This window comes from Umbelopsis ramanniana, assembly GCF_025399195.1.
Source record: "Umbelopsis ramanniana AG unplaced genomic scaffold K450scaffold_21, whole genome shotgun sequence".
Lineage (NCBI taxonomy): Eukaryota > Fungi > Mucoromycota > Umbelopsidomycetes > Umbelopsidales > Umbelopsidaceae > Umbelopsis > Umbelopsis ramanniana.
This window is the reverse complement of record NW_026252107.1, coordinates 102,824-122,933: the sequence shown is the minus strand read 5'-3', so window position 1 is coordinate 122,933 and position 20,110 is coordinate 102,824. Positions and strand designations below refer to the sequence as shown.

At 43.6% G+C, this 20,110-nt stretch overlaps 10 protein-coding genes across 10 annotated transcripts; 7 read left to right on the top strand and 3 right to left on the bottom strand.

Moving 5' to 3' along the window:
* Positions 1-1,354: 1,354 nt before the first annotated feature.
* Positions 1,355-2,812, bottom strand: K450DRAFT_237098 (uncharacterized protein). The gene is made up of 2 exons (XM_051588368.1): positions 1,958-2,812; positions 1,355-1,830 (listed from the first exon to the last, which is right to left on the bottom strand). Exons 1-2 carry the CDS (start codon positions 2,778-2,780, stop codon positions 1,685-1,687), a joined length of 969 nt encoding a protein of 322 aa, XP_051445456.1. The 5' UTR covers positions 2,781-2,812; the 3' UTR covers positions 1,355-1,684.
* Positions 2,813-3,019: 207 nt separating this feature from the next.
* K450DRAFT_237081 (uncharacterized protein) lies at positions 3,020-7,232 on the top strand. Its single transcript, XM_051588367.1, has 11 exons — positions 3,020-3,076; positions 3,138-3,209; positions 3,322-3,533; positions 3,598-3,867; positions 3,940-3,991; positions 4,063-4,179; positions 4,252-4,379; positions 4,453-4,564; positions 4,643-6,208; positions 6,286-6,494; positions 6,573-7,232. The coding sequence occupies exons 1-11, from the start codon at positions 3,071-3,073 to the stop codon at positions 6,976-6,978; spliced, it is 3,150 nt and encodes a 1,049-aa protein (XP_051445455.1). The 5' UTR covers positions 3,020-3,070; the 3' UTR covers positions 6,979-7,232.
* Positions 7,164-9,250, bottom strand: K450DRAFT_237075 (uncharacterized protein). The gene is made up of 4 exons (XM_051588366.1): positions 8,895-9,250; positions 8,569-8,820; positions 8,225-8,497; positions 7,164-8,167 (listed from the first exon to the last, which is right to left on the bottom strand). Exons 1-4 carry the CDS (start codon positions 9,030-9,032, stop codon positions 7,487-7,489), a joined length of 1,344 nt encoding a protein of 447 aa, XP_051445454.1. The 5' UTR covers positions 9,033-9,250; the 3' UTR covers positions 7,164-7,486.
* Positions 9,251-10,191: 941 nt separating this feature from the next.
* K450DRAFT_237066 (uncharacterized protein) lies at positions 10,192-10,762 on the top strand. The gene is made up of 2 exons (XM_051588365.1): positions 10,192-10,618; positions 10,691-10,762. Exon 1 carries the CDS (start codon positions 10,234-10,236, stop codon positions 10,531-10,533), a length of 300 nt encoding a protein of 99 aa, XP_051445453.1. The 5' UTR covers positions 10,192-10,233; the 3' UTR covers positions 10,534-10,618; positions 10,691-10,762.
* A 182-nt stretch (positions 10,763-10,944) lies between these two features.
* Positions 10,945-14,507, top strand: K450DRAFT_237056 (uncharacterized protein). The gene is made up of 10 exons (XM_051588364.1): positions 10,945-11,174; positions 11,279-12,101; positions 12,176-12,249; positions 12,328-12,409; positions 12,479-12,529; positions 12,658-13,420; positions 13,507-13,770; positions 13,844-14,061; positions 14,123-14,324; positions 14,409-14,507. The coding sequence occupies exons 1-10, from the start codon at positions 11,150-11,152 to the stop codon at positions 14,496-14,498; spliced, it is 2,592 nt and encodes an 863-aa protein (XP_051445452.1). The 5' UTR covers positions 10,945-11,149; the 3' UTR covers positions 14,499-14,507.
* Positions 14,404-15,273, top strand: K450DRAFT_237051 (uncharacterized protein). Its single transcript, XM_051588363.1, has one exon. It carries the CDS (start codon positions 14,554-14,556, stop codon positions 15,193-15,195), a length of 642 nt encoding a protein of 213 aa, XP_051445451.1. The 5' UTR covers positions 14,404-14,553; the 3' UTR covers positions 15,196-15,273.
* On the bottom strand, positions 15,274-16,191 carry K450DRAFT_237043 (uncharacterized protein). Its single transcript, XM_051588362.1, has 4 exons — positions 16,092-16,191; positions 15,719-15,925; positions 15,504-15,641; positions 15,274-15,430 (listed from the first exon to the last, which is right to left on the bottom strand). The coding sequence occupies exons 1-4, from the start codon at positions 16,092-16,094 to the stop codon at positions 15,353-15,355; spliced, it is 426 nt and encodes a 141-aa protein (XP_051445450.1). The 5' UTR covers positions 16,095-16,191; the 3' UTR covers positions 15,274-15,352.
* K450DRAFT_237034 (uncharacterized protein) lies at positions 16,092-19,266 on the top strand. The gene is made up of 11 exons (XM_051588361.1): positions 16,092-16,863; positions 16,942-17,030; positions 17,101-17,224; positions 17,287-17,429; positions 17,500-17,916; positions 17,978-18,224; positions 18,295-18,404; positions 18,498-18,614; positions 18,683-19,063; positions 19,130-19,154; positions 19,227-19,266. Exons 1-9 carry the CDS (start codon positions 16,290-16,292, stop codon positions 18,812-18,814), a joined length of 1,953 nt encoding a protein of 650 aa, XP_051445449.1. The 5' UTR covers positions 16,092-16,289; the 3' UTR covers positions 18,815-19,063; positions 19,130-19,154; positions 19,227-19,266.
* On the top strand, positions 18,960-19,524 carry K450DRAFT_237033 (uncharacterized protein). The gene is made up of 2 exons (XM_051588360.1): positions 18,960-19,063; positions 19,130-19,524. The coding sequence occupies exon 2, from the start codon at positions 19,214-19,216 to the stop codon at positions 19,442-19,444; it is 231 nt and encodes a 76-aa protein (XP_051445448.1). The 5' UTR covers positions 18,960-19,063; positions 19,130-19,213; the 3' UTR covers positions 19,445-19,524.
* Positions 19,086-19,946, top strand: K450DRAFT_237030 (uncharacterized protein). The gene is made up of 3 exons (XM_051588359.1): positions 19,086-19,274; positions 19,378-19,440; positions 19,544-19,946. Exon 3 carries the CDS (start codon positions 19,560-19,562, stop codon positions 19,863-19,865), a length of 306 nt encoding a protein of 101 aa, XP_051445447.1. The 5' UTR covers positions 19,086-19,274; positions 19,378-19,440; positions 19,544-19,559; the 3' UTR covers positions 19,866-19,946.
* The last annotated feature ends 164 nt before the right edge of the window (positions 19,947-20,110 follow it).

The following is a 20,110-nucleotide window of genomic DNA, read 5'->3' as shown; positions in this document are numbered from 1 at the left end:
CTTTTGTGCTCTGAATATGCAAGTGCACAATGTGCAAAGATGCACTAGTAACCATCGGTAAGCCGCACGTGGACTGCCGCTGCGAGAGTTTGCAACACGAATCAAACTGAACTTCATTCGTAGTCCCGGAGAATTGGTGAGCGAAGTACCTCACGGAACACCCTGTGCTACCAGCTATAGAGTGTCCAGCCTGCCTTCTGGTAGCAAACAAGACAGAGTAGCTGCCGTTTTTGTGAAGACGCTCGCTTCCGCTCCGGCTAGAGGTTCTAGGATTTATAGATTGTGTTCGATGGTAGCTAAGTAAAGATGGAGAACCCGGATACCCAACTCCTTAAACGTTTCTTCTGGAAAGGTTAGAGGACAAGGTTAAAAACTCATGACCACTCGTTAAATTGTTTTGATCGCCAGTGACCAGATAGGTCTCTTCTCTTGAATTTTCCATTTCAGGGTTCTGCAGTAATTTGTGTCAAAGCGAAAGTTTCACCACAGCAAGGAGATCGCCGTAAGTATCTTCTACGAGGGTAAAGATACAAAAGCGTAATGTAGATAGTGAAAGTAAATACATGTACGTCTATGGAAACGTAACAATCTACTATATTTCTATTATAATGCTATTGTCCGAAGTGCCGCCACACTTTCTGAACCCTCCTTATGTTTTGTAGTACGGCTTTCCCTTTGCTTTTCTCGTCATGTCTCGATAAAGCCACCATGAGATGTAGCCCTCTACTTCGTAACTTTCCATTCACACCAACTGCAGCCGGCGTTAACTTGATTCCATTTTACTATTTTAAGTTATGCTCGCCTGGGTTGCCGATCCCGCGGAAGGACATTGCATTGCAAATACTCATCTTAGCGAAAAAATATAAAGCCTTATTGAACCATAAACTTGGCCACAAGTACAGCATATATTTTTAATTATTCGCAAACAAAAACGTTCTTTTGGGAGACATAAGTTTTGGTAGTCATTAACTTTAGTAAGATCGTGGCATAGAACAGTAGCAAAAGTAGACCGGTGATAGTGGAAAAGCGAAAGAACAGTGCAGTGATCGGAGCGGTTGAATATGCATGGTCAAAGTCATTATTGAAAAAAATAACTGCTATTAATCGGCATAGAATTATGGTAATGATGTATCAACGTCTAGAATCCTGTTTGGCTTGTGTCATACTCCTACACTTCATACTGTTATAGTATTGTAGTTAATAATTGCATTTGCCAATTCGAAATAATCAGCTGCCAAGCGCTCAGAACCAGGTAACTTGCGAAATAGAGAAATTCAATTCTGATGAAAATTTTCACCAAATAAATCCATCGTACGATAAGACAACTATATACAGATGCTGATCAATGATTTCGTAGACTGACAAATTTTATTTTCAAAAAGAACACAGGTTTATTTTGTGATGTCAAGTTGCATTTGAAAAAACCAGTCAAAAACCCTTCATACTTTCTCTTAATCAACTATCCCGTACAGTTTGGCGAAAAAAAAAGATCTTTGTTAAGAAACCAAAATTAAGAGCGACGAAAAAATCATACATGATCGCGTGTAAAATGAAACTAAATTATTGAAGCGTGAAATTAAAACTTGTCATTGAGGGTATAGTTATGAACAGAGGAGACAACTGCAACGTCAGTGACGTGTATACTCTACATGAGGTGCAGTAAGGAGAGGTCAGATGTTGGACTTCATACATATTGCTGACGTCCATCCATGCTATCAAAAAGTGGACCAAGGAGACGCTGAAATCCTTGGCGGGGTAAGACAGCGCAATTAAGCTGACCACGCGCGATCACTGTAGCCGTGCGCGGAACATCCTTGATCAAGGCGCATTCTACGTAGCAGCGGTAGAGAAAAGAGAGAGAAAAAGAGGGGTTAAAAAAACGCCGGTGGGGGGGGGTTGATATTATGACTACTCAGGTGTTTAGGACCTATAGGATCTGGATTTATATTTTCCTTACCTCCAAAGTATTGACCTTCCTCAAGCGTTGTGTTGCCAGAAGTTTTGTTGATGGAGTTCGTTACTTCCGCTTTGCCCGACACGATCAGGTAAAAATAGTCTCCAGCATCGCCTTGAGCAATCACGATATCTTGGTCATCAAACGTTCTTGGCTCTAATGCATCTGCAATTTTTCGTCGCTCTCCAACTGAGAGAGACTGAAAGAATGGGATATTCGTGAGGAATGTCTCATAAGTGATTCTCTTATGAGCCATGTTATTAACGAGCAGTCTACGAAAGGTAGTGCGATCCAGCGCGAATAAAATGGTATCCTCAGTGGCCGTGATAGTTGCCGACCTAGGAGAATTGTACATAAGCGCTACTTCTCCAAAGCTTGATTTTGATCCATAGACGGCAACTTGCTTGGAATGACCGTCCTTCCTGATATGACACTCCAGACGACCAGATTGCACCAAGTAAAAATAGTCACCGTCGTCTCCTTGTTTGATCACACGAGTTCCAGAGGTGACAGGACATTCCTTCATAGCGGCTACGACGTCGTGAAGCTGATCCTTGTCCAAGTCCTTGAACAGAAAGATCTCCGCTAGTGCTTCTCTTATGAAGTTAGTTTGTGACTCTGTCTTTGGTATTACGACTTTATCGTAACGTGTGAGGTTGCTTGGTATAATCGACTCGGCGCTCACAGAGGTGCGTCGCACAGGGCTAAAAGGTAAGCATGTTTGGTGAGGAAACGATACGAGCGATGATATTTGATCAGCGCTTTCGTCTGAATTTTCGTAGAATATATTGGTGAATGTCACAGGCTGATGAATTTCCTGCTGCATTTTTGCTAGAGAAGAAAGAGAAATGATTTTTCAAAACGCGAAAGGATGCTGTGCTCTGTCATATTTTTATTTTATTTTATCCCTAGAAGCAACCTCATGCTCATTTTCCATCTGCGTCTCGCCCTCCTTTTCTCCCAAAACTCACTGGAGCAAAATGAAATCTGCGTGGAGCAAGCCTGAGGGCGGGGCTTGAACACAAGCCTTCGAAACAGGCACAATCCCAAAAAAAAAAAAGAAAGAAAAATTTTAAGGCTGCGCGTGTCGAACACCGAGAGATCGCTTATTTCATCATGGAAGTAAGTAGTAGATTTCTTGACAGCAGACTTGACAAATGACTTATTTCTATTGAATTTTAAGCAATACGTTGCCGGGCTGGACGATACCCTGACTAAATTGGCTCTTGGCCAAGATTCAGAAACCATTAGAGTTGTAAGTGTGTTTTCTTTTCTGCTTGCTTACTTTTGGAACAATGCTTCCAATTACCCCCTACATCTATGGCCCAAACTGTTTTTTTCTAACCTTGGAACATTTCCCCCGGTAGGCTACATCCACTCTGAACACACAGTTTTACAACACTTCCCAGTGTGTCCCTGCTTTGGTTGAAATCATCACAAAGTCTCCTCACGTACAAGTCCGTCAGTTAGCTTGCGTCGAGTTGCGAAAACGTATTAGCAAGTGGTGGTTAGAACAAGATGAAGCTACAAGCGCTGCCATTCGAGCAAAACTTTTAGATATCGTTCTTCACGAACAGCAGTAAGTTCAATCGATCAGTTGCTGATGTTTGTCACTCTAGATTTGCTGATTATCTGCATTATAGGAACTTGGTTCTCCATGCTGCTGCTAGAGTTATTTCTGCTGTTGCTCGGATTGATATACCCGAAGGCAAATGGCAAGAGTTGCTGCAGTTTTTGTACCAATGCTGCAACAGCCCCAACGCCGCTCACCGTGAGGTCGGCATTTACTGCTTGTACACCCTGTTTGAGACCGTTTCCGAAGTCTTCCTGGAGCATTTGAGCAACTTGTTTGAACTTTTTGCCAAGACCTTGAACGATCCAGAGAGCAAGATTGTTCGCGTTACAACAGTTCAGTAAGTGGAAATCAAACGTGTTTCTTCATGCATGACCGGTTTATTAACTTTCTCGACCCCTTATTTTCTCAGAGCTTTGGGAAAGGTCGCCGAATTTATTGAACCTGAAAACAAGGAGGATGTCGTAAGTTATCATTTTGTGTTTTTCGATACTCATGTCTTACGTGAACTTAAAAAGCTTACCTGGTTGTACAGCGTATGTTTAGAGAGATGGTTCCCGGTATGGTCAATGTTCTCGAGCAGTGCCTGGCCGAAAGCGACGAAGAGAATGCCGGAAAGGGCTTTGAAGTTTTCGACACCCTACTTATGCTGGTGAGTGCAGAATCTTGTTTACCATGCTCGTATAGATCCAATCAGCTAATGCCGATGTGTGCTACCCTACAGGACACTCCTCTCCTTTCCAATCATCTTGCACAACTTGTTGAGTTCTTCTTGAATGTTGGTGGTAATCGCGAAATCGATGATTCTCTTCGTGTCATGGCCTTGTCTTTCCTCATGTGGGCAGCTGTTTAGTATGTATTGGCACAGTTCATTTGTTCTCTAGGACACGAACAATTCTTTCTAACCTGAAAAATGGATTTGCAGCAAGCAGAACAAGCTTCGCAGTCTTAAACTTGTTGGTCCTATGATTGAGAGAATCATGCCTATTGGTTCTGAAGAGGATCCCGAAGACATTGATGAGGATTCTCCATCCAGAGTAAGTGATACCGTGCTCTTATAGTTATATTACTTTTAGTCACTAACCATCTTTGTTGTACATTGATCTTTCTATCAGCTCGCTTTCAAGGTTCTCAACTCTCTTGCTACCAACATTGCTCCTCAGCAAGTCTTCCCCATTGTTCTCCAGAACGTTATCAACTATATGCAAAACCCCGATGCCAACTATCGTAAGGCTGCTATGATGGCTTTTGCTGTCGTCATTGAGGGTTGCGCTGATTTCATGCGTCCCAACTTCAACGATCTCTTGGCTATTGTGTGCCATGGACTTAAGGATTCCGAAATCATCGTTCGTCGCGCTGCCTGTATGGCATTGGGATGCCTCGCCGAGGAACTTGATCAAGAAGTTGCTGAGAACCACTCTACTTTGCTTCCATTGGTGTTCAACCTTATGAACGACACCAACCCCGAGATCACCAAGCATGCTTGCAATGCTTTGGATGCTATTCTTGAAGGTCTTGGAGATGACGTTGTGCAATACTTGCCTATGCTCATGGAGAAGCTTCTTCAACTTTTGGACAATGCTCCACAAACTGAAACCAAAGCTACCGTCACTGCTGCTATTGGAAGTGCTGCTCATGCTGCTGGTGAAGCTTTCCAACCTTACTTCCCTGAAGTCATGCCTCGCCTTCGCCACCTTATGACCTTGAAGGCTAGCAACGATGAGCAATTGCTTCGTGGTGTTGCCACCGATTCCACTGGTGCTGTTGCTGAAGCCGTTGGTGCTCAGATGTTCACTCCTTACATTCAGGATGTCATGCAGCTTGCTATCGAGGGAATGCAATTGGACTCATCTCGTCTTCGTGAATGCTCATACTGCTTCTATTCCATTATTGCTCGCGTATTTAAGGAAGACTTCGCTGTCTATCTCCCTACTATCATGCCTAGCATTATTGCCTCTTGCCAAGCTGAAGAGAAAGATGACTTCAATTTGGAGGGTGAAATCGATCTTACCACCAGCGATTTTGATGATGATGATGACGGTTTCAGCCCATTCAGCTTCAACTCTGCCATTGCTGACGAGAAGGAAATTGCTGCTGATGCTCTCGGTGAGATCTTTGAGAACACTCGCTCTCTTTTCTTGCCCTATGTTGAGCCTACCATGAATGAGCTGGTTCTGCTTTCTGCTCACATTTCTGAAGGTGTCCGTAAGGCTGTCACCAACAGCTTTTTCACCTTTTTACAAACCTTCTACGTCATGTCTAGCCCGGCACAATGGATCCCTGGCTTGCCTTTGAAGTACACTGTCCATGAGAACGTCGATAGCATGATCAAGTTGGTCTTACCTGCCACTTTGAAGATGTGGGATGAAGAGGATGACAAGATGGTGGTTGTTCAAATCTGCCAAGAATTCGTCGAGACCATCAAGATGGTTGGTCCTGCTGTTATTGCTGATCACGTTGATCCTATCTGCCAACACTTGCTTGAGATCTTCGAGAAGCGTGCCTTGTGCCAACAAGAGGACGAAGTCGAAGACGGTTTGGTTGACGAAGATGAGCAAGCAGAGTACGAATCAATGCTTGTTGGATCTGCTTCTGATTTGGTTGGAGCTTTGGCTCAGGCTATTGGAGAAGGTTTCTCTAACTACTTTAACGGATTCTTGCCCCACATCACCAAGTTCTACGTAAGTTGACAGGAGCCGAACTGTTTTTCTTATAAAAACCTAGCGTATATCATACTCACACTCTATCTACATCACAGAAAAAGACCAAGACTGGTGCCGAACGCTCCATGGCTATCGGATGCCTTGGCGAAGTTATTGGTGGAATTAAGGGTGGCGTTACTCCTCACACTGAGCAATTGCTCACCCTCTTTTTGAAGGCTGCTGCTGACCAAGAGGAAGAAGTCCGAAGTAATGCTGCATATGCCCTTGGTGTTTTGTCTGCCTACACCCAATATGACGTTAGCAGGTATGAAGCATGAAAATGGCTATAAAAGTGTGGTGAATGAATCCTAATCTAACTCTTTTATTTTCCCTTTGTCTAAAGTCAATACAACACCATTTTGGGAGCTCTGTACCCATTGTTCCAGAGTCAAACGTTACCTAATGTTACTGACAACGCTGCCGGTGCTGTTGCTCGTTTGATCCTCAGAAACCCCGAAGCTGTCCCTCTCGATCAAGTTTTGCCAACATTCACCACTGCACTTCCCCTTAAGCGTGACTATGAAGAGAATGAGCCAGTCTTTGAGTGTATCTTCGCTCTTTTCCGAGCTAACAACAGCTTTGTCATGGGACATATCCCTCAGTTCCTCCATATCTTCGCTCAGGTTCTTGGTGAGGAAGGTCAAGTCAAGGACCCTACCAAGGCTAGCATGATTGAACTTATCCGCGCATTGGATGCTCAATCTCCTAACCTCAACATCCGATCCAGCGAATTGGCACAATATCTCTAAACCAAATGATCTCCATGTTTTCCTCCCCCTTTTTTTTTGACCTCACATGGCATTCACAAAAACTCCTTTTTTTTACGATACTCTATAATCCACTCATATGCAAAGCTTGACCTCTTTCTTTCTAACGTTTTCATCTTTTCCCTTTCCAAGATGAAGGGAAGAGAGAAAGTATGTTCTAAAATGTTTTAGTTACCAAGTAGAAAAATATAAACGAAATATACAACTATAGCATCATTACAATTGACACGCAACGGCCTGAGGGTTGGTGAATGCTATGGCTTCATTTTTCATCATGCATTGTTGCTAATAGCAGCAGTGTAGGAAGGTTCAAATCGAAGTAAAAGCTTTAAATATATCAAGCATTTCCGTTTTATAGCTTCTTGTTCAAAGAATATCAATTAAATACCACGACACTACTACTTCAGTAGAGAGAAGAAAGGGGGAGGGATTATTTGTTTTCGCTAACTGAACGCTTGATCATTGGTGTTATTTTTTTAAAACTTCCTTTTCACTCCTCTCGCTCATAAAACAGCATGTAGGCTTCACTGGATAGCACAGTAGCCAAATCAACCTCGTCAACGCTATCATCACTGACACGCCAAAACTTGGGTTCCTCAGGAGGCGGGGTTTCGCCAGGTCGCATGACTTGATGGCCAGTGGGTAGTCTCTTGCGTCGAAAGGTGACAAAGTGGCCGCTATCGTGGCTTCCATAGTGGACAATCATAGCTTGTAATCGATATTTGACAGGTCGAGTGGTGGGTATTGGGATTGAGAAACTAGGACGAAAGGTATCCACGGGCTTCTTCCCCAAGGCAACATTAAGACCGTCTCCACCAGCAAGAGATCGATGTCCCAGCGCCATATTTCGCAAGTAGACAAAATTTCTTCGGCTACTGACGTAACTGTTGCCATTGTTTTGTGAGTCGTCATGGCTGGTAGAGGCCGACGACGGTTGAGGTGTCGACAAAGAGGACTGAGGATCAGCGGTATTCAAAAACCCGTTGGTAGTGAAAGGTGCCAAGTCAATCTCTTCCGAGAATCGAACACGACAGTGATTTTTTTGAACATGACCAGAAGGGTGATACACCGATCGCGACAAATGCAAACATAGTGCTCTAGGGGGATTTGCAAACATAGTTTGCTTTGTAGTTCGGGTGGGGAGTTTAGATGGCGTCAACGTAATATTTGGCTAGGACTGGATTAGCTACAAACATTACTCTCTACTTTCGCTAGCACAAAATCTTACCAGCTGTTGCTCAACATTTGTTCTCAGCGCATGTTCCAAAGTCTCGATATCTTGTTGTAATTTGGTAACCCGGTCACTCGCACCATTAGTTGCAACTTTTGCAGCGGTGGGTTCTTTACCATTTGGACTTTCTCTACTCTTCTTCTTGGATGCCTCTATTTCTTTTTTAAGCGTTGTGATAGTGTCGGTAATCGCACAGCGACGACATTGAAAATCTGTCAATGTATCAACTTTTGTATATAGGCTGAAACAATCTTCCAAAGTGCATGATATCTAGGATAAACAAGTCTAAATAACCACAACAAACCAGTATTGTAATCGCTCATCGCTATGCAGGTACTTACTAGTTGTGGAACAGTAAGTGAAATGTTGTCAAAAGTATGGTGTCGGATAGCGGCTGTATAACCGCATTTTAAACAGCTCACTTTGCTAGCTGCCAATCCCGTAAAGGGATTCCGAGGCCGACGTACCCGGGGTCGTAAATGGCCGCCAACCGTCGTCACGGAAAAGGAACTCCACATGGAACCCAGTGTTCCAACCGAGGACATGGATGAGGTCTCTAAGCTATCAAGCATCGAATTTGACACTGGCAATGTCTTTTTTCAATCAAACATCCAGTTAGACGCTAGTGAACCTCATGTAATGCGCTGCGTTGACAATATAAACCTACATTTTTTTCAAGAGCCAATTTTCGCACGGCGGAGGCATCGAATAGGGAAGTTGGTGCCTCCTTGTACTGCTCTTCCTCTTCCGAAGTCAATGTAGACGTAATAATCTGGAAAAGTTCATGTGCATCCTGGAGTCGCATATATTCAGTTGCCGAACTATTTCTGTTGAGTATTGTTCAAATCCAAAGCACACCATACCTGCTGTTGTCGACTGATAGTACAGTTCGTCTTCCTTTCCAGTGCCTGCACAATATCAGTTGGGAGTATAGATTTCGGCTTCGAGAGTGGCTTATTTAGCACTAGCATAATATACATTTTAAAAAACATAAAATAAAGATGATAGTGAGAAAATGACGGCATCTTTACTGCAGAAAGATCATAATTCAGGTGCTTTCTTGCTTACCTTCAATAGTTTGATACAATGCATAGGCGACTGAAGCCAATATGAAATCGCGGTTTTGAGGGGGTATGGCTACAACAGCCTCGTCGCCTGGGTCATCAACTCGCTCGGCCTATGAACAGTAAGATATAGATATGCAGGAGTGATGTATAATGGAATATGTACAAATCATACCAAGTAAGATCTAAGAGACGGTAGGGTAGCAAGAGCCTAATAAAACGTTGCATAAGTAAAAAGCGAACGTGTAGAATAGCTGGGATTAGTGGAGAACAGATCAGCTTCCTTACCTGCAACACAGAATTCAAGAAGCAAGAGTTCCCAGAGTTGATGAGTCCTAAAATATATTTTCCTTCTCGTTCTATAAGGTAAAAGTATGTCAGATGGGAACGTGAGGGAGTAGATTCGTGCCGACATGGGGGCGGAGGGTAATTCGTAAGCCAGTCCTTACCTCGTTGAAGCTTTGACTTGATGCGTCGTTTTCTTCTTCTTTGTTCCACCGATCGTGGAGAAGAAGATAGAGCAAGAGTACTTGCAGCAATAGCCAAGCCTGCCACAGCAGCAATTGCTGGTAGCTGGTAATTAGAGGATGTCATGAATATTGGATCGAATACTACTGCAAAAATTGAATTTCAGAAGCTCGAGCCGACCTGGGAAGCTGGGACAGCCAAAAATATCAAGTCCGCAAGCAAGAGTTGGGCGCGGGCAAGAAATCGTTGGCCATAGGCGGAAGGAAAGAGGGCGGGCGGCAGGGCAAAATGAACCAAAGGTATTCACTCACTGATAGAAGACGATGTTTTATAAAAAAGTTCTTTGATCTACAGATAAGCAATGAATGACATACATCCTTTCAAAAAGAAGCTTGCCTCAGCTTAAAGAAAGATCTTCCACAACGAAAATAAACCACACGCGTGGGCCCCCTTGTTTGCACAGTGGTGGGTTGGATGGACCAGCATTTTTCTTTTCCGCCCAGATATTTCGCCAGCTTGAATATTAGGATCTCCTTACATCCCTCATCCTTTTTCCTCTTCCCTCTCCCCGTCGTCTGTTATCTTCCCCAACGTTTCAACCGTGCTCGGCTTTTTATGTGGCGACACGACGCACTGACCACATACACTACTTGTTCTCCCGACTCGGTTAGAAAGGTCAAGTCTGTCGATGCCTTTCGAGACAAGCAAAGCCTTTCACCTTTGACAACTTTATCTACAGCGACTTCAAAGGTTTGCATTTCCAAAAAGCTTTAGCCACCATTTAAACTTGCTATGATCTGCGTCCGTTGCCGGCCCGATGCAGAAAAATGTTTCAAAGCGAGAAGCTAACCTCCAGCTTGTAACTTTTTGTTTTTTTTTTCGAACGCCTAGTTGTCATCGGCAAACAACATTGATCATAAGCATATATCAGACGTGCAGGATACCACACCTAAGAAACCTTTTGTAATTGTTGTCTCGGGGGCTCCCAATGTTGGAAAATCCGCTTTGATCAAATTAGCTCACCACAAGCTGCGTATAGCCGAGACAGTCACCTCCAGTAACACAGCGTTTCCATGCGACGATTGCTAATGTACGAAAACTTTGGCTAACCATACAACGTTTTCAGATGACCAAAGAGTAGTGCACACGTTGAGTATAGAAGATATGTCGTATCCTGTCGAACTAGTTGAGCTCAGTATTGACAAGTTCGATACCTCAGTCGATCCCTTACAGCTCCCTAAAGTCAGTCATTTACTGCCACTAGCACAGCTTGAAGTTTCGATGGACATTATACTGAGAACTTCTTTATTTTGTTGAAACAATGACAATGTAGGATACGCCAAAGGTGGATGGAGGCCTTATCTGTTTCGATTTAACAAACAAGGACTCGATGGACTGCCTTCCTGATTTGCTCAGTAAGGAATTTTTTCCCTTGGAGTCTAATCATAGCCACACTTGCTTGAACGGACGTCCCTAATGTTTTTTCCCTTTTCGTTTACCTTGTTAAAAACAAAAATAGATTTATTCCATTCGCTGCAGATACCATTGTTTTTGCTGGGGCTCAAATCAGATTTAACCGCCTTGCGCCAAGTCGATGCTCATTTAGCAACCAATCTTGGAAAACTTTTCAACGCTCCTTTTTCCGAATTCAATACCTTTTCACTTCACTGCTCACGTCGCCTGATTGAAATATGTGCTAATATTGTACTATCGTGTGCCAGTAAGCGACCAGACGTCAACATGAATAAGATGAAATCCACCTCAGATTGGATAAGCAACAATCAACTTTCCGCCAGAAATCCTTTAACGTTGAGGGAACGACGATTTGCTGGCGAACCCATCATCAGAATAGGTACCAAGGGCAATGCTGGAGCCTTCACAAAGCCGCCTCCAATCTCCTCCAGTCACGGAAAACAGAGCCCCAAGAATTCGCCTAGTTTCCGCACTGCATCTTCTCCGCCCGATCATCAGCGACGCTATCCCGTTGACGTGATGCAGTCACCTCGTCCACGAGCGTCGAAATCGATGCCTTCCACTCGGAACCGAAATGATTACCTCACAAATGGCGAGCGCACGCCTAATTCTTCTCTTTCTTCCAATCGTCTCTCACCAACTTTTACTTCTCACCCTACTCCAGGCTTTGTGTATGCGCCTACTCAGAGCACATTCGATCCCACCGCAAACGTACCATCACCATCCTTTAAGCCTCTCCCGAGCTTACCCACAACACTTCAACCCTCTGTCTCAGAACAGTACCCACATATCGAACCAATGAGCCATATATCATCAAATATGGGCGTGAACGATGCTAAGCGCAACAAACGAAGTTCAAAAGACAGTGGGTAAGTACAGCTTTTGTTTATGTTAGTGTTAATAAATAAGTAATCATCCACCAACCGGATTGATGGTTACACAGGGAATCTTTTAGTCCAGGCATGACTATAGAGGATATTATAGATCGGTTAACACAGGTCAATGGTCCGCCGTCAGGTAAGTACACAATGAAGGGTGCAATAAACTTTTATCAGCTTAGTAGAGCATCAACTCATTATCTTTTCACATGTACAGATGAGAAGTTCATGCTGGTGTTTATGACATTCTTTCGCCGCTTTATGAAGCCAAGGGAATTAGCCGAGATGCTTACGGAAAGGTATCACCGCTATGGGAGTGATGTGCTTATGTCATGCAGTTTATTCTCTTACACGTATGAAATTGATAGATTTGCGAGCGAAATGGATGCCACCAAGCTGCCGACTCCCCAACAACAAAAGTACGTGAGATAGCCCATAAATTTTTATTTTTTTTGTGTTCAAGCGGATGGCATCATGATTTTTTCATGCTATAGGCGGCGTTGGGAAACACGTTGTAAGCACATGACAACTAAACCATCCCTTACAGAATTCATCACTTTTTTTGTCAATGGTTATCAACATACTGGGGCGACTTCTGTAGCGCCCATACGAGGAAATTAATGATGTTGCATCTAGACCAACTTTCTCAACATGCGGACCTCCGACCCATGTGTGATGAATTGGCGCCGCTCATCATTCGTGAGCCGTTATCGGGCGACCCTGACACACGATGGGGATTGTATGATATTGAAGATTCCGCCCCAGATCCATCTACTCCAGCCACTTTTTATACGCCCAGTACGATACCGCTCGGGAAAAAGGACAGTGGTTATATTGGGTCCTTTGACTCTGAACAATTTCTCGACCTACATTCTCCGGTTTTACAATCCATGGATGTTGATCATGCAAAATTTGGAAACAACGACGATGGAAATCGAAAGCAAAGACCAGATCCGCCACCAAAGTCCATTAGTAACGTGGTCCACCCTCAGAAAAAGCGTACCGCCCCTCCCACGCATGGTGTTCCACCGCCGCGGTATCAGGAACCGGTGAAGCCCAAGCAAGATGTAATATACGACAAAAACAAATGGCAACCAGAATTTGCTGGTGGCCTTATCAACATTGATACCCATACCCGACATGGGCCTAATTCTTCGGCTGCAAGTATAATGAGTACAATTGCAGGTGGTGCTACAAGGCAGGAGAAGGACGTGGCTCAGTTATACTTTAAGACGTTTACAAGTTTTTCAGATGATGCGCTAGCAGACCAATTAACCTGGATTGAGGCGGAACTCTTTTATCGCATTAAGGTTTGTTTAGCTTTCGTTAATGGGCTAACGACAAAACTGTAAAGTAACAGCGGTGTGCTCACCATGATCTCATTCTGAAATGACAGCCGCGGCAACTCATTAGAAACGTCTGGTCAACCAAAGCAAGAAGGCAGTATTCAACATCGATATCTTCTTTGGACCAAATTAAATCACCGGTCTCCAAAGAGTCGTTCACACCAACCTTCAATAGTCAACACGCATCTTGTCCAGTGCTTGCTTCGATCGCACATTTCAATTTTATATCGGCCTGGGTGTCGACCATGATTGTGACCCAGCCAAAGTTGAGTCGACGAGGAAAAGTATTGGAAAAGTTAATGCATGTCGCAGTAGTGAGTTGAATTTTCCAAGATATCATGCCAAGGGAAAGAAAACCGATTTAAAACTATTCTTTCTCTGTGACAGGCATTGCGAAATCGCAACAACTATAATACGTTAATGGCCGTACTCGCTGGCATTAATAGTGCCGCCGTACTTCGACTACGGCATACACGGGATTGGGTGTCGGTGAAAAAGATATATAAACAATTCCAGAGCTTAGAGAGACTAATGAGCACCGACCGATCATTTGGATCGTATCGACTTGCCCTTAAGGCCTCAGAGGCACCTGGAATCCCGTACTTGTAAGTTTGGCTCTATAGCACTTTTATTGATTGACGCACAACACTAACATGTGGGTAACAGAGGAATACATAATCAGGATTTATTGTCGTTGGCAGAGGCCAACAAGGACTTTAAAATGGATGGCACCATCCATTGGGAAAAATTTCGTTTAATGGGAGACACAATTTTGGCAATGATACGATTCCAAGAACCAAAATTCAGCATACAACCTGATGCAAGAATACTTGGCTTCATTGCAGAAACGGAACTAATGAATGAAGATGTAGGTGGCTGGCGTGTTGTGAGGAGACTCCATATTTGTCTGTTAGCTAACGTGACGTTTTTGAAACCTTTCTGTTCCCCGCAGGAGCAATTCCGGCAATCGACAGCTATTGAACCACGGCTAAAAGCGGCGGCAAGCTCCAATAGACTCCGAGATCTCTGGTTTCGCGTGTAAAAACATATTAACATCATTTCAATAAAACCCACAACCATCTAAGGCTCTTGTACATATGATAGCTGCAGATGCATTTGCAGAAAAGCAAAGTACTGACCATGTCAGCCATGATGTCAGCACCATCGAACAACTTGACATCAAAGAAAACGACCAAGCAGCCAGCCATTCTCCACAATATAAAACCATCCACTTTAAAGCCAGCAAAGCAACCCTTAATCGAAGAAACACTGTGTCACTTGCAGATTTAATCCCTGCTGCTGCTGCAGCCCTTAATACTGGCACCAACTCTCAGGTGACATCTGAAGCAAGTTCGCTATCGAGGGCTTTGACTAGAGTGAAAACTCAGATGCGGACTCAGCGACTAAAGCAATCGTACCTTGGCAAAGAATGGATACGACTGGCTCTATGGCTACCTGTGGATGAAAGCAAGATCAATTGCTGGCGAAAGCCGCTCTACCTAAGGGAAAAGGATGAGGAAGAAGAGGTCATCATCATGGAGAAGTCTACACATGGACACCGCAACGAAGTGAGACTCGCCAATCGTATGGGTCGAACGTTTGAAATCGCCACATGGTACGAATGGAAACGCAATCCGTCCTTGTTTGGTATGGAGCAAGTAGAGAAAAAGGTCGAGCGACTACGAAGCATTAAATTGGATACCCTACATGCTGATGAGCTGTCAAACAATATAGAATAACACCTTTTCACAGCCTGATAGGTCCAAATACCATGGATTCCCAACCAATGCATCACACATTTCTACTTTTTGGATTCTTTTTTTAAATTATTTCATTGCCCTTCTTTTGTACAGTTTTAATTGGTAATTTGAATACCATCGTTTCGTCTTTCTACTATTAATATTTGTATTTCGTTGAATAGTCTTTAAGAGATACCACCAGACCACGACCTTTTCTGGCACCACGGTAAACGATCTAATTAACATGAGATCAAACAGTTAGTCACAAGGAAGCAGCTTGGCAACGAAATCAGTGATAGTATACATACCTCAATAACGTCAATCATCTCCTGCTTATCATCCATTGCCCAATTGATCTTGTTGTTGTTACCAGTTCCCAAATCTATCATGATATGTTTGTTTCGGTAGAAGAACATGACAGTACAAGGATCGTACAATTCGTACATCTGCGAAAAAGGAGATCGTTGAGAACATGAAGCACAGAAAATGACGACAGAAAATAAATTTGGACATGACACTTTACTTTGTTAAAGTCGGGTACTTCAGTAATATCGACAAGGTATATGACGGCAAAGTTCTTGACTCTTTCAGCAACACCGTACAGCGTCTCGTCCATCTTCATACAAGTTGGATCCCAGTCATGGCCGAAGCGAATGATAACAACACGGTCTTCTTCCGACAAAATGGCTTGATCGACTTGCCAGCCATTAGTTAAATGGGGTAGAAAGTACTAAGGAAAATGTGGATCAATGACAAGTCGGGTTTGAATGGGGCGTTAGGTACGAAACATTGAATTTACTTACGGACTGTTAGTGAAGCAGGTAATGAACCATAGAGAAAGAGAACATTAGTATCAAGTCGGTTATTCGGCAAGATTCTTGTCAACTACAACTTACCATGGCTACTGGTGATAACTGATCAAGCTTAGCAACTGGGCCACGAACGAAGTGAGTTTCACTTTTTGGACTGTGAAAATTGGGGTAGTCATTTCACACGAACAATTCAAGGTAATGACTTGTGAGCCTGACATTGCCACCGGTCAACCCAGCTCGTCCGTCGTGGCTCTTCGAATACCTCAAATTGCACAGACTTAAATGTCTGGACGAGAACGACCATCCCGCGCAAAGCAGCCTATCCAGCAGGACAAGTCGACTGAGCTACCATCGCGTTCGATCCCACAAACTGCTCCGTCGACAAGCAGGGTTGAATCGGCTGCCACCTCTGCCATTTATGCTGCTCGTGGATTAACCGTTGGGTTGGCTCGCTCTGCCCGCGACCTCATCCCAGCTTTCGATAGCTGGGCACCCTTTTCCCAAGTTGAATCGCTTAGTACTGTGCTGTTCACACCGCTCGGTTCACAACATATCTACAAGCGAGAGACTATGGAGAAGGCGCTCCAACTAATGCAGCAACAACATAAAAGAACTAACGATAACAACACCACCGATTTGGCTCACAGACTTAGAGAATCTCCAAAGCTACCATCCAGCAAGGATCTGCTGGCTATTGAAATACCAGACACGCAGGCACCGTTGTCTTTATTCCAAGGTTTTCACGCAAGTTACCCTGCCTATTCCAGCCACGGTGTGATTTCCAAACACCACATCAGGCGGAAAAAGCATGGTGGGTCTGACAAACGAAGAGGATCCGTCAGTGACAAAGGAAAAGGTAAGAACTAAAAATACCAAACACCTTAAAAAAATGCCTTTTCGCAAATATGTAACCAATCTATTTTTTTGCTTGTAGCAAATTCGTCGCTCCCACGATTGCAAAGTCAACTGGTTGCGGATAAGCACAAGAAGCAAAGAGAATACGATAAACTTCAAATGAATAAGGTGGGCTGTTTATACTTGCTTATGCACCGGCTATATTTCGCCGACTAAAAATGTATTACTTCCAATTCAGTTGGCCATTTCAAATCAAGTGAGCCAGATAGAAGCACAAATCGCAGATTTAGCCAGTCGACGAAAAGAACTCGAAGCCAAATGGGCGAAATTAGAGATCCGAGAGATGCAACTGCAAGATACCAGTAAGTTATTATTATCAGAATCATTCCGTCGTCATAATTGCTAATTTCAACTTCAGTCGAAGATTTAGAAGAGGCTATTGTAAATTATGAGGACGACCATGCGGATGAAATTTTGAAAATTGAGGACCGAAAAACTAAGCGAAGAGAAAGAGAGCATTTTGATGATGAACTTGACACCGATGTGCAAACCGGAACATGCTTAAAGGTGGGTGGACTAGCTCTAAATGGCTTGATGGAGAAAACCTTATAGTGAATTAACGCATAACCCTGACCAGACTCTTTATGGTCATCAAGATAGCATTATATGCCTTGATTTCGACCATTCTGGAGGTTCATTGGTGTCATCGTCCTATGATGCTTCCTGTCGTGTATGGGATTTGGCAACTCAGAAATGTATTGGAACGCTTTCAGGTCATTCCGGCATTGTACGCTGTCTCCAAGTTCGAGACAACAATCACGTATACACCGGCTCAGATGATTTCACAATTCGCAATTGGGATCTCTCACTCATACCACCAGCAAGATCTCAATCACCTTCGGTGATGAGTACTGCCTCCTCGCCCGCACAGTCTCCTAAACTTGATCCACAAACTCACCATGATATTGTGCCTAGCATTACTGAGTGTTGTATAGATACTTTGGAAGGTCATAGCGGTCCTGTCACTGCTATCCATGCGGATGAGAATCATTTGGTAAGTGATGCATTCTTGATGGATGGGTATAAGGCTTCAGCATTGACGCTTGTTGTTATAGGTATCTGGATCTGCCGACAAAACTATGAAGCAATGGGATCTGGAGACCGGCCAGTGTGTTATGACCCTTGACGTTATGTGGTCTTCACAGGGTAGGTCTGGTATAGTCGACTGGGGAACTATGCCGCAAGATCACCAGAGCAATGGAATCTATGGTGAATCAGTAGGAGACTTTGTCGGTGCACTGCAATTTTGGAACTTTGCTCTAGCAAGTGGCACGGTCGATGGCAAGATTCGCATGTGGGATTGTAAGTTGTCGTGTTCATGGATAGTGCACATCCATTTCAGTGTGACTAATACCTAGATAATCTGTATTAGTGCGAACAGGACAGTCTCATCGAACGTTATCTGGACATTCTGGCCCAATCACTGCTCTTCAGTTTGATGAAGTGCATGTCGTCAGCGGCAGTTTAGATAAAAGCATAAAGGTTAGTCCAAAAAACGAAAATTGCTATAGAGTTGGATTGATCTACAGTCAGTCATAATGCATTTACTGATGCACCCACATCTCAAAAAACTAGATTTGGGACTTGCGAACAGGATCCATTTTTGATATGTACGCATACGAAGGTCCTATAACCAGCCTGCAGTTTGATTCCAACAAAATTGCATGTACTGCTAGCACTAAACAAATCAAGGTAAAATTAAAGCGATCTGTTTATCATCAAGTGACTCACATATCAACTGAATATCTATTCCATTCTAGATTTATAACCGAACCTCTTTCCAACATACCGTAATCGATGGTCATACTCAGGCTGCAACAAGCGTGCGATTTAGGAATAATATGATTGTTAGCGGTGGCAAAGATAGCGTTGTAAAATTGTGGAGCTTGTAAACCCCGACCTATAGTCCTTTTTTTTTTCTTCTCTTTAATAGAACCGTTCATTCCTTTCAAACCATTCGCAAACAGTTAATGAACAAATTAGCAGCACTGAATGGAGTTTTTGCTGTAAACAAACCTATTGGCTGGACCTCAAGGGATGTCGTGAATCGTGTCCAAAACGTACTGACAGCCTCTTGGTATTCGGAGCAGAGCTTGCCAGTACCTAGAAAGAAAGTCAAGATGGGTCACGGAGGAACCCTTGTAGGTATTTTTCGTGCAGATTGCTATCCATTAAGTACATATATTGACTAGTTATTTTTTCCGCAGGATCCCATAGCTGAAGGCGTACTGGGTAAGAGGGACTGATTCACAAACAAATCGAGTGTTGTGTAGACAAAGATCGTGATACTGATGCGATCCACAGTTTTGGGAGTAGGCAGCGGGTGCAAGGACATGCAAGGGTATTTAAAAGGTACCAAAAAATATGTTGTAACTGCTGCCTTAGGGGCTGCGACGGACACATACGACAGAGAAGGAGTTATTACTCATCAGAAGTCTGGATTCAATGCTAGCAGAGCCGACATTGAAGCAGTGATACCCGAGTTTGTGGGAGAAGAGATTTGGCAAAGGCCACCCATGTAAGAACTTACTTGAATGGTTGTTGTGATGAAAGGTTGAATCAGGAAATTTCTTATTGTTCTCCTTTTCATTCATGCGCGGGTGGTGACGGGGATGTTACAGTTACTCAGCCCTTAAAATGAATGGCAAGAAGTTGTACGAATACGCACGGCAAAATCTCGAATTGCCAAAAGAAATCCAGTTACGACCAGTATCGATTCATCAGATAGATTTGACTCATCTAGATGACAATATGCTGCAGCTCACGGTAGAGTGTGGAGGGGGCGTCTATATGAGAAGCCTTGTGCACGACTTAGCCATTCGACTAGGCACTTACGGCCACATGACAGCATTGCAGCGAACACAACAAGGCACTGTCCTTTTGGGTAGAGATACGCTAGAGCTGGAATCATTAACCTCTTACCGGGACATTGTTTGGCTTTAGGCCGTATTGTCCATTTTCGGCAGACTTTGTTGTGATGTGCTGCAGTGAGAAAATAAAAAAATCCCATATTAATAACGCTGACCTGACCTGACCTTTTTATTCCTTTCACTATTTTTACTCCTGCTTGATCATAATGTTACCTTCTGCGCACACTCCAGATCGTAACAACACTCCATCTCCTACTCATTTTGGTTCCGCACCCAGCTCGGCATCATCGAGTGTCACTTCTTTATCGTCCAATGTCG